This window comes from Pristiophorus japonicus, chromosome 5, assembly GCF_044704955.1.
Source record: "Pristiophorus japonicus isolate sPriJap1 chromosome 5, sPriJap1.hap1, whole genome shotgun sequence".
NCBI classification, from domain to species: Eukaryota; Metazoa; Chordata; class Chondrichthyes; family Pristiophoridae; genus Pristiophorus; species Pristiophorus japonicus.
The window spans coordinates 168110116-168125177 of NC_091981.1; the positions used below are offsets into that span (position 1 = coordinate 168110116).

Below are 15062 nucleotides of genomic sequence, written 5' to 3' on the forward strand. Positions count from 1 at the left end.
GTGGAGAGCGCCACAAGGAACATGTAAACATTATAATACTTTGTGCCACCAGTGCAATCAATTTTTATAATCATTTCAGATGCATGTTAGTAAACTTCAAATTAACTTCATTTCTGATTAAAATTCAGGAATGAATAATAAATACTTAAAAAAAAACTTTAGTTATGCAATTACATGACCTTTCCTTTGTCAATAATGTTCTCTTTTGCTCTTTCCAGGTGGCACGCATCCTTTACTACATGGCAGTTGTGGGTCACACACTATCGATTATATCGTTATTGATTTCTCTGGCTATTTTCTTCCATTTCAAGTAAGTATCTCAACTTTTAGTTCGTTCTTTTTTAACCCAAACAGGAAGAAGTGTATTACCAACTTGTGCTGATTTACTTTAAATAAAAAGGTAAAAGGTTATAAATTGGCTATAGCTCATATATGGGCAGAGATCCAATGGCACGCAGACAATGTGAGGGCCAAAGCTCACCAGAAATTGGGCATCAGGCCTCATTTCAATCATTTGCGTGGTCGACCTAGCTGCTAGGCCGCATCCATTCTAGTTAAACCTAAGCAGAGCAGTCCCAGCTCCTGCTGCACTCAGGGCCATCTAATTTCCCAGATGGATTCTAGAAACAGGTGTTAGGTCCCTCATTAGTATATGGAAAGGGTCTAAAGCCTGTTTTAAGTGGTCGCCCAGACATCTGGAAAAAGGTCCAACTTAATATCAGGACAAATGTCTTTCAGTCGTCCTTGGGGCCCAGAATTTTGGTCCCCGAAATTGGCCTTTCTTGTGGCATTTTACACCCATAAAACGGGTGTATCACGGTCCAATTTCTATCCCAAAGTGTAATATTAATTAGAAAGTTGGCCAGCACAAATACTCATGTCAGTGTCTCGGGGGCCAACATTGTAAGAGTTACAAGTGGAAAGAGGGGACAATCACAGTTGACATATAAAACTGTGATTGATTTTATGGTATTCTTAAAAACAGTAAACATGGAATGAGAAATAAATGAACAGCTATCACATCCTCAAGACATCTCAAAGCGCTTTACAGGCAATGAAGTACTTTAGAAGTATTGTCACTGTTGTTATGTTGGCAAACATGGCAACCAATTTGGACACAACAAGGTCCCCCAAACATCAAATGGGATAATTAACCAGTTATTCTGTTTTTTCTAGTGGGAGTTGTGGGATAAATGTTGACCGTATCAGCAGAGGAACTCCCTTGCTCTCCTTCAAATAGTACTGTGGGAATTTGTACATCCACCTGAACAGGCAGACAGGACTAACATCTGCTGTGAAAGACAGTGGGCTGAATTTTATTCTGCTGGAGCACGTGGCTTTGGATGTGGGTAGGGGTTTAATACCAGCTCCAGCCCGCCAACTTTCACATTTGACTGGAATACATTAGGCTGCGTGCATGCAATCGAGAACGAGAGCAAGAGCGAGAGCGAGAGGCAGGTTGTCAATTTCCATATGTTAATTGCTCAATTAGAGCAATATTGACACACTCTTTTGAGTTTAACATCGGGTCCATGGGTTTCTCAGGCTTCCTGAAACTCGCCAGTGAAACCAAGGTGAGAACACAGCGGCAATTGAGGGGGTTGAAACAATCTCGGGGAAATATGCCAATAAATATTCAGTACTCACAATGCTAGTGGGAAAGGGTTTGTTCACAGCACGTGTGCTGAAGGTTATTTTCTACAATTTAGAGGTTACGTTCCACACTTTGGAGGTTTGCTCTATCGCATCAAGATGGGTGCAGCTTATGCTGCGTTAGATTGGACCTCAGATGTGGATCACGATGACCAGAAAAAGCACCAGCAGCAGCATCTACAGCTGGTCCCAGCAGAGAGGGGGCCAGCAGAGAGGGGGCCAGCAGAGAGGGGCCAGCAGAGAGAGTGCCAGCATACAAAACAGGATCAATGGGCTGAGGCTCAGTTTCCTTGGCATGTCTGAACACCTGTGTCTCAGGAGGCTCAGGATATCAGGTTAGGTAGTGGCAGACATTTGCAGCCTCCTAGAAGACCTGCACCTGCTGGACCTAGCTACTCGTTACCAGTGGTTGTCAAAATGACCACCACCCTCAACTTTTTGCCTCTGGATCCTTCCAGAGCTCTACCACAGACATATCCAGAATCTCCCAGTCGATTGCCCACAAATGCATAAGACAAGTCACTGATAGGTTGTTAGCCAGTGCCAGCGATTACGTCAACTTGCCACCATTGATGCCAGTTAGAACAAGCGGGCACTTGGCTTTGCAGCTCCGGCTGGCTTCCCACAGGTGCAGGACACCATCGTCTGCACATATGTGGAAATCCAGGCACCCCCAGAACAACCAGGAATATTCATTAACCAGCCTTCCACTCCATCAATGTGTAGCTGGTGTGCAAGCACAAAAAGATGTTTATGCAGTTATGCGCAGCTACCATGATGATTTCGTCCTGCAACAGTACACGCTCCCTGATCTGTTTGCACCTGGAAGCAGACTTAAGGGGTTCTGCTAGGTGACAAGGGATATCCATTTTAAACTTTGCCCATGACAACCATAGGAAACCAGACCACTGAAGCCCAGCAGCGCTACAATGAATGCCATATTACCACCAGATGTGGGATTGAACAGGCCATCGGCATGCTGAAGATGCGCTTCGGGTGCCCGGACAGATCTGGAGGCGCCCTTCAGTACGTACCAGCCAGGGGGGCCAAAATTCAGGGCCGCCAGAAAGCTGGCGGACCTACCTTTTTCGTGAAGTTTTTTCCACCGGGATCGTTGAGGCGGCCTTTCCGTCGATTTCCGGGACTTTGCCGTTTATTTAAAAGTTAGCCGGAAGCCGGTTATAGTGGGGGCGGAAGTGAGGTGGTAAGGCAGACTAAGGGACAAAAGATGCACCGACAGGGAAAGCTGTCAGGGGCACCAAGCGGCGGGGCAATGATTTTTTCAGGTGAATTTGGGTCAGTGTATTCTGCAGGTGAGGAATAGCGCCGGTGCACACTTTTATGACGTGGTTGCGGCAGTCGGCAGCAGTGGAACGGAAGTGGGGACAGGCTTGAATTTGGGTCAGGGCAGCCAGTTGATCACAAAGCAGCGGGCACGGAATTCCGCCGCATGGCCACCACAAACGGACAGTAACAGGTCTTTCTGGGACCTCGAATTTTGGCCCCAGGGTGTCCAGAATAGTCATGGTTTGCGCAACAGCGAGGCTTAGAACTGCAGGATCAACAAAGCAAAGAGCTCAAATTCTCCTTGGACAATTCCTAGGGAAGGAGAAAGAAGAAGAGGAGTAGGGTGATTAGGACAGTTCACCAGCTGCTCACATTGTTGGCCGGGTGCCAAAGATGCTATTATTAATGCGAGGTTCACTTAGCTTGCACTCGTGCACCCATGCCAGCAGAAAATGTAACTGTCACTCTTCCCCTCGCCACCATTACCCCCAATGCCACTGACACAAAACAGTTCTGCAACAAACCAACTACCCCTTAAACAACCCCCGTTGGCCCCCATCAATTCATGGCATCACATTCATCATCAAACAAATTAGAAAGCCACTTACCACCCAACACCCAAGAATGGACATGACAGAACAGTGATGAAAAGAACATTTATATGAGTTAAGTAAAGATCAAAAACTTACCAAAACAACATTTTCTCAGACACTCATGTGCATACCTTTGTGTAATTAAGAAGCCTTACTCTTCCTTCTGCTACTCCTATATGGTGAAAACTTGTGGCTTCAGCCGAGGTAGAAGCAGGTTGCTTAGATACCTGCCCTGACTGCTGAGAGGCTCTTGGCCGATGTCCTCTGGCTTTTGGAGCCGGTGAGGGCCCCCACCAAAGACTGCTCCATCTGCACCTGTGCAGGGGACGACTTGGCCATCGCGAGTCGAGGCAGCATGTGAGGTACTGACTGAACAGTGGACTGTGGGTGAGAAGTCGAAGCACTTTGTGTGGAGTCCCCAATTCCATTACCCTTTTCACCAGCATCGCTTCCATGGACCACCCACACTCCACTGCTACCACTGTGCTGGTGAACGCTTTGATGCAGATCAGTGTGGCCCTGTAAGGCCAAGGCTAAGGTATCTGTCCATCTATTTAATGTGGCAGACATGTTGGCATCCAGAGTCTGCATGGTGGTGTTCAAGGTGTGCATGGATTCATTTGATTGGAGCATATGGCAGTCCTTGGCACTAGCCATTCTAACCATAGAAGAAGACATCATCTCAGTAACCTGTGACATCACCCCCCTCATTCTTGAGGTGAACTCCTCCAATCTGTCTGAAATCATGGTGAGTCCACTTTAAAGGCCTATCAGCGCATAGCACATTGAAGAGAAGCAGTAGACATCGACGACCCCCATGGTACAGCATCTGTGTGCAGCTGAGCAGAGCTTGGAGAGGGCTGCACCCTCCAACACAAACTCTTCACTGCTGTCGCTGTCTCCAATATCTGCTCTTGCTTATTTGTAAAGTGTGAGTCAACAGATGAAAACCCAATTATCTGCCTTAATAATCTCACCGAAGTATGAGTATTTGAGCTGGTGCATGGTCTGCATGAGTCCTGTGACGGTGCACCCTCAGAGGGACTCAGCTCCCACCACGTCCACGTGCTGCATGTGTGCTCCGTGGAAATAAAATATATGAATTATTCCTGGCAAGGTAAGAATGTTGCAAGGTATCATGATGAACACTTTCATATTTCGTTCTGCTGTTGAAACCAAGTCAACATGACTGAGTGCTGTATGACGTGTGTGGCTTTTATTTGATTGTGTCACCAGGTAGCTGGGAGCTGCCTGTTTCTCCATCTCCAACAGCTAAGGATGCAGAAACTCCACTTATTACCAGTGCCTCCTCTTCTGCAGTTGTGAGCTGCATTATCTGCGAAGGGCCCGCTCCGATTCGCTCCCTCTCCCTTGTGTTCTGTGCTCACTTCTGCTGCAAGAAGGGAAAGAACAGTTCTCAAAGTGAGTGTAATGGCATGTGTGCATCCAATGGTGAGGATGACTATAAGGGAGAGGATGAGGGTGAGTGTCTGTGGTGGATGGATGCCTGGGGATGTGAGGAAGTGCATAGAAAGAGAAGAATGGGTGCACCTGCAAGGTAAGCAGGTGTGAGGAGTGATGTGATGGAGTAGGCTTGACAAGGCAGAGTGGGGTCATGTACACAGCAACATGTAGGTGAATGTTCCACTGTGCTCAGCTTACCTGATCTGCTTAGGTCATTAAAGCGCTTTCTGCACTGAATACAGGAGTATGGCACCAAGCTCCTGCTATTGACCTCTTTCGAACCTTCAACCATGCCTTCTTGGTTTCAGCTACAGGGGTTTTCCTCCCATTGGTCGGGAAGAGTATCTCTTTCTGACTCCTCACAGCCCCCAGCATCACATCCAGGGAGGCATCACTGAAACGAGGCGCAGCCTTTGATCATCTGGATTCCATTCTGCCACTTGCTTCACTTTTCATCCCAACTCCAAACTCCTTCAATTTGCATGTTTGGAGTTGTAATCGAGTCATGTGGCTCCACATCATGCATGCAGCTGCTGATTGGACGGGAAACCCAGAAGTAAATTGAGGTGGCCAAGTTAAAAAGCCACTGACAGAGGCACTGCATTTACTTCTGGATTTCCTGCTCGCTATCGCCCCCCCACCCGCCCCTGCCTCCCCCGCTCCCAGTGCGTCGCACAATTAAAATCAAGGCCAGTACCTCTGACAGTGCATCACCCGTTCAGTCCTGCACTGAAGTATCAACCTACCTCATATGCTCAAGTTTGTAGTGGAGTTTAGAACCTCAACCTTTTGGGGGTAGTTTTGACTTTGTGCTCTCGTATAAAATGGCGGATAGCAAATCAGCGACCCATTTTACCGCTCTCCCGCTTTTTATTGAAGTCGATGGAAATAAAAATCGGGAGAGATGTAAATTGAGCTGCTGATTCGTTATAACCAATTTTATACTATTGCAGAAAGTCTAAATTACCCCTGCATGTCTGAAATATGAGTGAATCAAACTAACATTGAAAAGATGAGTCAGCTCATCAAGCCCACTTCGCCCACAGACTGTGTTCAAACACTCTGTCATTGATTCTACCCCATCCATTTAATATCCTGAGGGAACTTTCTGCATAAATAACACCTGATTCTAAAGGTTGTCAAGCAAATCACTGGAATATCTCTCCAATCCCCATATTTCCATTATTCATCCTTGGCTGCTGGCCTCCACAGATATTATTGCCTTCACACGCCAGCAGCACAGGAACCATAAGCTAAGAACAAGCCTACACGTTTTCCACACTGACCAAATCAAGTTATGTGGGGGATTTTGTTAAGTATTGGGTTTTTTTCTTGTTATGGGTTATGATGATGACCTTGTTTTCCACTCCCCTCTGCTACGTATTAGCAATTTTGAATGATAAAAAGTCAGTAATCATGACTGTCAAACATTCCTACAGTTTGTCTGAAACACCAAGCTCTTTTGTGGTTTGGTACTTCTATTTATCAACTGCCAATTAAAGATTTACCACATTTAGCATTGTGAAGGTAAATTTTTACCTCTTTTCTAATTTTGATTCTATTAACTTCGATAACCGCTAGCACTTCTATGACTGATTCTCCCGGTCTAACTTTGAGCTTTACGAGTAGAAAAAAGATTTTACCTGCAGGTACCAGCAGTGTGCAGTCAAATCTCATTTTACACACAGAAATGAACACAGTTTAACATGTAGAGTAATCAGGCATTGTGCACCAAAAAGGAAACATTTTCAGATAGTGCTATATTTTTAATTCTTAACAAAACGATGTGTACCTTTTTTATTTGTCTTAGTAAAAATTATTTAATTAAATTTGGCATGATACATTGAAAGACAAATATGCTGTTGAATTCTTTCTGAGATTATGGGCCCAAGTTTGCCCAGGAGTTCCTCTGCTTTTTTTGGAGCAACTAGATTTTTTTGGAGTATCTTAAAAATCGCAATTCTGCTCATTTAAATTGCTCCAGTGTAAGTGAGTTAGTTAGGTTTTTTTTTAGTTTTGTTTATTTTTTCAAAAGGGTGCGTTACCAGCCACTTACACCTGTTTTGGCCATTTAAGCAAATTTAGACAGCTAAAAGTTACTCCAAACTAACTTCGGCCAGTGTATGTGGCCACTTGTGGCCGCATAGAAAAACTTTGCGGTGAGTTAAGAAATCAGCGCAAGTAGCCAGAGATGGGGGGTGGCGTGGAGGGGAAGGGAAGTGAGAGGACCTTGCAAAGCACTAAACACCTTCACAACAACATTAAAGAAGCACAAGTACATTTCAAGCACCAAGCACAAAACAAAGCAGTACATTTAAAGCACCAAGCACTAAACAAAGCACAAAAATAAGTATTCAATAATAAAAAATACAAGGAAGCTGAGAGGACCTGCACCTACACCAAGACTTACAAAGCACTAAACAACTAGATTAAAAAATGGATTGGGAAACTAGCAAATACATTATAGCAAGTCCTGTAAATAACAGTTTCAGCCAAACTATTTTACAGAATTCCTTTTGAAAGCAGATGAAGAGTAAACTTGAATGTAAATCAAAGAAGAATTTAGGACCACATAATCAATCAATAAATAAATAAATACCTTCAGCAAAGCCTTACTGCAGAAAAATACTAGCAGTGGGTACTGTTGCACAGAGTCTATAGCAAGCTCTGCACACTCTGGCCGCCGATGACGGAGTCCATTCAGCCAGGGCTAGGGGCAGTGTGCTTCGGGCCCCTCCCACACAACCTGCAGCATACGCACATAGATTCTGGGGACGAGGAGCTACTGCACATGCACGCACACTCTAGCGCGCATGTGCAGAGGACCCAGCACTGTTTTCTCCGTCCCCCCCCCCACCCCACTGCTTGTGCTGTGCCACGCCAAGGCCTACGACGTTCCAAGGAGTGGGGAGAATACCGATGTAAGTTTTCGGTGCCATTTCTCGTCTACAAAGTCGGCGAACCTCAGGTAGGTGCGTCGTTTTAACCGGAGGGGCAAACTTGGGCCCATTAATCCACAGCAATGACAAGTTATATCGCCACAGGGTCCTCTTGCAAATATTTTTGCCTTTCTCATAGTGATAAATTATTGTTTTTTAACATTTCATCAAAGACAACATAGAATACTGCCAAGAATATCCACTAGCTTCACATTGAGCAGAGTGATATATAGTTAAAGGATTCTGTGAAGCAGTTCCTTTTTATTTGACAATAAACACCCACATTGGCCATCAAAGTGGAAATAAACTTTTAAATAAAATATGAACCTTGTAGATATGCTTGAAGACACAAAAATAAGTTACACATCTGAAAAAATATGTACTGTTTCATGCTGGAATTCTTTGTTAAACAATCAAAGTGCAAGTTACTGTTTGCTGGGTGTTTAAAGTTCCAAGGCAGGTAGTCTTCAAGTTTTCAAACACAACATGAATTTTAAATACACAAAAAGCTGTCAATATAGAATAAAGAAATGCAACTTATCTTCCAAATTCCAATAAGACATTTTCCCCCGTGGATAAGGATAAGCTGCAGAATCAGCTGACCCAGAGGAATATTCTCACAATCAAAAGAAAACGCACAAAGACATTTCCAGCTATTATTTCAAGCCAGCTGTTATTGGTTTAAAATGACTGAGCTGGGATCACTCCATAGACAATTGCTGAAGAGGGCTGGAGCACTTCAACACAATGAAAGAAAGTCAATTGAAAATTACCTGCTCAATGGATCAGATGAGATAAATTCTATAATTAAATAGGAGAAGAAATGGCGGCTAGTTCTTTTAGAAGGTTCGAAAAACACAATGGACAAGAATTTCTGCTAGTTGCGTCTGAAATCGGCCAAACCAGCTTAAAAAATCAAGGAATTTGAAACGGAAGTTTCATTGATCGTAGAGTTTCTGCGATCATTAATGCTGTTTAAAAATAATCGCACTGGAAGCCAGCCCCACCCACAAAACTGGGCACTCCCCCAGATTGAATTAATCAGCATAGCGAGTTTCTGCCAATTATGCCCATTTGCAATCATTTAAGAAGGATCTTCAAATTAAGCTCATTTTTTTTTGGTACATGGGCACTAGTAAGCCCGTTTTTAAAGTTTTTAAATGTTAAAAATGACTTAATTTATGAAGGGCTAGAATTTCCAAACAATCCGCCAGTACCCGATTGCTGCCCAAAAAATAGCTAAGATTCCCAAAATTATCACTGGTGAAAAATTCCCCTCAAAAAAGAAAAAAATCCGCTCAGTGAAAAAAATGGACATTGCACCCCGATTCTCATCAAAAAAATTGAATCTTGGGCTGATTGGGCGGTTCTTAAAGAAAATGGACGATAATTATTAAATTTACTAAAAATTTACACCGAGGCTGCGGGTTGGGCCTAGGAGGAGAAAATCACAAAAAATATTTTTTTTAAAAACATAAAATAAAAAATCATAAAAACCTTCTCAGGACCCTTTTCACTACAAGAGAATTTTAAAATAATTAGTAAAAAACCAATTACTTATCTTTTTCTTGCAGAGCTACTCACCTACCGCCCAGCTCATGGGCGTTTTTTTTCAACTTACCTGCGGGTCATCACTGAGCCAAATATTGCACCAGGGCAATCTATGGACAATGCATGCTGGCAGTCCGCTCCGGAGGTACTTTGAAACCGCCAGCAGAACTCAGCTGTGGAATTTTTCACCAACCCAGCTTTTGCCTAAAATGGCCAATATCGCCGAGAAACCGGGCGGTAAAGCACTGGAAATTTTAGCCCTAAGAAACTTTCTAGTGTACACCAATGAAACTAGTAAATAGTTCAGTATAATTTTTTTGTCATTTTCAGTGATTTGAAATGGGGTTACTGGTGGTGGACACTCTTATTAAAAAAGCTTATTTTTTGTGGTAGACCCATTTTCAGCCGTATTAATAAAACCACTTTTAAGTATATCAAGGACAATGCAAGAAAAGAATAAACAATTACATTCTATTACATTGCCCAATTGCATTGGTTCATGGAAGATTTTACGTTTATGATTATGCAAATGAGTTTGATTGGAAACTTGAACCATAACTTCATTTCAGAATACCAGTGCAATTTCAAGCCACATTGGCACCCTTTTTGCCAATTGCGCCCAAAGTGGAAACTCAACCCCAGCGTCTGAGGCCTGAGGATAGCACTGACAATATATATCGTTGAGAAAGGAGTGAGACATGAAACTGTTAGTATTATCTTAATAGTGAGAAAATAGTGGGGAGCATTTTATAAGATGCTTTCAATATTTATAGAAAGAGTGCAAAGGCCATACGTTGTAATCATCATCAATTTAGAAGTGACAGGACATGCTTCACTAATCTATCAAAATTGTTGAGGAGCCAAATTGGTGAACATGACAGCCTAGGCTGAGTGGATGTAATTTATTTGGATTCTGTGGGTGAGTTATCACCTCTGAGCATCATCTCACGACAGGTACTAGCACCATGAGTAGCATAATCCATCCAGCAGTAGCAAGTCTCTGTTCAACATCTCATCAGAGATTGACCTGATCATAACCAGCCCATGACTTTGATAATATTCAGGATTCTCGGATTTGATGGCCCTTGGAGTCAGTTTTCAGTTAATCTGCGGCCAGTTTTTTTTTATCATTCCTCTCTCCCAAAGGAACACAATCCATTGGTTTGTAACAGAGCAACACGTGTAAAATGCTGAAACAAATGACAGAATGTGAATATTTATTAAAGGAAGTTTTTGATGGTTTGATTTGTATTTCAGAGTTCCTGTTTCTAATATTTTCTGAAGTTGGAGCTGAGGTATAATCACCAGTGTGTGAGTTAAAAATACAACCGATTTGGCAACACTTTCGCCTGAGCCTGATGTCTATGATAATTATGCTGGCTGGATTGAAAATAGGCTTGGCAATGGGAAGCAGAAATGGAAAAGGCTCTGGCTGTGGTCCAGTAACTACTGTAGAACAGCAGGGGTCTATTCTAAGGTCCCCCGTGGTTCACATTATTCATAAATGGCAGGGAGGAGAATATATGATTTTTAATAACAACATTTGCTGATGACACCAAACTGTGTGGCATGGTGATAAATATTAAGGAGATAAACAGTATTCAAACAGATCAGGAACAATCAAGCAGATAGATTAAGAAATTGCAGATGCGTTTTAATGTAAACAAAATATAGATATTGGATCAGGAAGTATATAACATCAACAGCAATAACTTGTATTTATATAGCATCTTTAACATAGTAAAATGTCCCAAGGCACTTCACAGGAGAGCTATAAAACAACATTTGACACCAAGCCCCAAAAGGAGCTATTAGGACAGATAACCAAAAGCTTGGTCAGAGGTAGGTTTTAAGGAGCATCTTAAAGGAGGAAATGGAGGTAGAGAGGCGAAGGGGTTTAGGGAGGGAATTCCAGAGCTTAGGGTCTTGGCAGCTGAAGGCACAACCCACCAACGGTGGAGCGATTCAAATCAGGGATGCTCAAGAGGCCAGAATTAGAGGAGCACAGATAACTCTGGGGATTGTGGGGCTGGAGGAGATTACAGAGATAAAGAGGGGTGAGACCATGGAGGAATTTGAAAACAAGGATGATAATTTTAAAATCAAGGCCTTGCTTAACCGAGAGCCAATATAGGTCAGCGAGCACAGGGGTCATGGGTGAATGGGACTTGGTGCAAGTTAGGACACGGGCAATCAAGTTTTGTATGACCTCAAGTTTACATAGGGTAGAATGTGGGAGGCCAGCCAAGAGTGCATTGAAATAGTCAAGTCATGGATGAGGGTTTCAACAGCAGATAAACTGAGGTAGGGACAGAGTCAGGCAATGTTACGAAGGTGGAAATAAACGGTCTTAGTTATGGCACGGATATGTGGTCTGAAGCTCATTTCAGGGTCAAATATGACACCAATGTTGTGAACAGTTTAGTTCAGCTTCAGCCATTGTGCTCACCGCATGCTGGAGGAAGAGAGGCCAGGTCGTCGCCGGAGGAGGAGAGACCAGGTCGTCGCTGGAGGAAGAGAGGCCCGGTCACCTTTGGAGAAGGGAGGCCCGGTTGTCAATGGATGAAGGGAGGCCCGATTGTCACTGATGGGTGGAGGCCTGGAGAGAAGGCCTGTGAGTTAGCCCAAACCTATTTTTGAAGCTGGTCGAAGGCTCACCACCGTTGAGATCGCCAGGGGTCGCGTGGGGCAGCTGAGTCATCCGTGGGGAGCAAGAAGCGAGGGTCCAGCTGGAGGGAGTTGGCAGCGAGGAGGCCGGCCTGGAAGGTAGGTTGCAGTTGGGGGTGGGGGATGGACAGTGGGCCCTTGCAGCACGGTTTAAGGGGTAGGTAGAGTACTTTGAGGGTTGGAGTTAGGACCAGAGGAGGCTTAGACAGTGAGGGGGAGGGGAGATTTGAGGGAGAGAGAGGTGGAAGATGGCATCTGATGGTCAGATGAAGGCTTGTTTGGGGAGAGCTCCCTAGGGAGCTGCTATCCCATCCGCCATCTTGTTCCATCCATGGCATGGCCCTGGACAACGTGGACCACTTTCCATACCTCGGGAGCCTATTATCAGCAAGGGCAGACATTGATGATGAGGTTCAGCACCGCCTCCAGTGTGCCAGCGCAGCCTTAGGCCGCCTGAGGAAAAGGGTGTTTGAAGAACAGGCCCTCAAATCTGCCATCAAGCTCATGGTCTACAGGGCTGTAGTGATACCCGCCCTCCTGTATGGCTCAGAGACGTGGACCATATACAGTAGACACCTCAAATCGCTGGAGAAATAACACCAGCAATGTCTCCGCAAGATCCTGCAAATCCCCTGGGAGGACAGATGCACCAATGTTAGCGTCCTCGAACAGGCCAAGCAGCGAAGCACTGAGCACACTCGACCAGCTCCGTTGGGCGGGCCACATTGTTCGCATGCCTGACACAAGACTTCCAAAGCAAGCGCTCTACTCAGAACTCCGACATGGAAAATGAGCCCAAGGTGGGCGGAGGAAACTTTTCAAGGACACCCTCAAAGCCTCCTTGATAAAATGCAACATCCCCACCGACACCTGGGAATCCCTGGCCAAAGACTGCCCTAAGTGGAGAAAGTGCATCCGGGAGGACGCTGAGCACCTCGAGTCTCGCCGCTGAGAGCATGCAGAAAGCAAGCACAGGCAGCGGAAGGAGTATGCGGCAAACCAGTCCCACCCACCCTTTCCTTCAATGACTGTCGATCCCACCTGAGATAGAGACTGTAATTCCCGTATTGGACTGTTCAGTCACTTAAGAACTCACTTTTAGAGTGGAAGCAAGTCTTCCTCGAATTTGAGGGACTGCCTATGATGATGATGATCAACTTCAGAAAGATGCTACTGAGAGGGATGGAGTTGATGGCTACGTGCCGGAGTTTGTGGCGGGGACTGAAGACAATGGTTTTGGTCTTACCAATATTTAGTTAGAGGAAATTTCTGCTGATTCAATACTAGATGTCGGACAAGCAGTTTGATAATTTAGAGATGTGGAGGGGTCGAGAGAAGTGGTGGTGAGGTGCAGCTGGTGCATCAGCGTACATGTGGAAACTGATGCTGTGTTTTTGGATGATATCGCCAAGGGGCAACATGTAAATGAGAAATAGGAGAGGGCGAAGGATAGATCCTCAAGGGACACCAGAGGTAAAAATGCGGGAGTGGGAAGAGAAGGCATTGTACGTGATTCTCTGGCTATGATTAAATAGATAAGAATGCAACCAGACGAGTGCAGTCCCACCCAGCTGAACAATGGAGAGGCATTGGAGGAGGATGGAATGGTCAACTGTGTTAAAGACCGCAGGCAGTTCGAGAAGGAAGAGGAGGGACAGTTTACCCCATTATACACGATGGAAGTGTATTCATCAGCAAATGTGATCATTTACAGAAATCTACCAGCAACGAAACTAAATACATTTTAAGATTTATGCCAAGGGCACTTGGACATAAATTGAAACACATTGAGCCCAAGTTTGAACTGGTCATTAGAACGGTGCACCTCTGAGCCTTGCACCTATTATTTAGAATTAAAAGTGAGTCTAAAAAGTACCTCGCTATTCTGAAGTGTCTGCAGGCCTCCATTCCAGTCGGCGCAGCGCAGCTTGAGCTGCGGGGCGGCGGAGCTATCGACGTGCTGTGTCTACACAGCCAGCATGGGGGCGGGGCTAGGGCCCAGCGTGTCTGTGAATGCCGGCAGTGTTGCGCATGCACATTGGAGTGTGCGCGCATGTGCAATGGCACAGAAACATTGGCTGGGTGAGCGCTTTCCAGCCCCTAGCCCCTGGCCGAACGGCCGAATATATGGTGCTGTGTGCTTTAGTAAGCTTTCGTGCTGGGTGAACGATTTCCAGCCCCTGGCCGAATGGATAGGTGCTGCGTGCTGCAGTAGTTGAGGTAGGGACTTTTATTTTTTTATTTATTGATTTATTGATTGATCTTTCATTTTTTTTATTTTTTATTTTTTATTTTTTGATTTATTGATTGATTGATTGATTTATCATTTATTATTGATGATGGTTCTCTATTTTTAAAAGTGAAGGTGTTTAGTGCTCTCTCTTCCCTTCCCCCCCCCGCCCCCCCGTAGAATTTTGGGCAATGTATCTTCAAAATGGCTCTCTATCCTCGGCAATTTCAATCCCTGTTTCAAGTCAACTTGCTTTCTCACACCTGACTTAACTACCCTCTTATCCTCCCTTAACCTCTCCCTTCATATAAACTCACCCATTCATATTCACGACCAGCCTCTCGACCTTGCCATATTACGTGACAAGTCGACTCCCATCATCTCGATCATAGACAAGGCCATCACCAACCACTTCTATGTATCCCGCACCATACTCGTTGTCCTACTCATTTTTAAGCCCATTTCCTTCAGTATCCACCCTTGGAAAAAATTATCTTCCAAAGTCACTTACAACTATTTTAGTTGCACCTGTAAAACAATAAATCATTAAATCAAGTGCCCCCTGATTAAAGGGGAAGGGGGCATAAAACCGACAAACTTAAACAAATTAAACTTTAGACATTACGTGGTTCAAATTAAAATTTGGTTGCTGGGGGTGATGATGCACTCCAGTCCCTC

At 44.5% G+C, this 15062-nt stretch overlaps 1 protein-coding gene across 1 annotated transcript in view; it reads left to right on the forward strand.

Annotated features, from left to right (window-relative positions):
- The window catches only part of calcr (calcitonin receptor), a 180824-nt gene that overhangs the window by 12844 nt on the left and 152918 nt on the right, over positions 1–15062 (forward strand). Inside the window, exon 4 of the mRNA XM_070880001.1 lies at positions 219–310. Within this exon, the coding sequence (XP_070736102.1) occupies positions 219–310 (92 nt within the window). The remainder of the gene's footprint in view (positions 1–218; positions 311–15062) is intronic.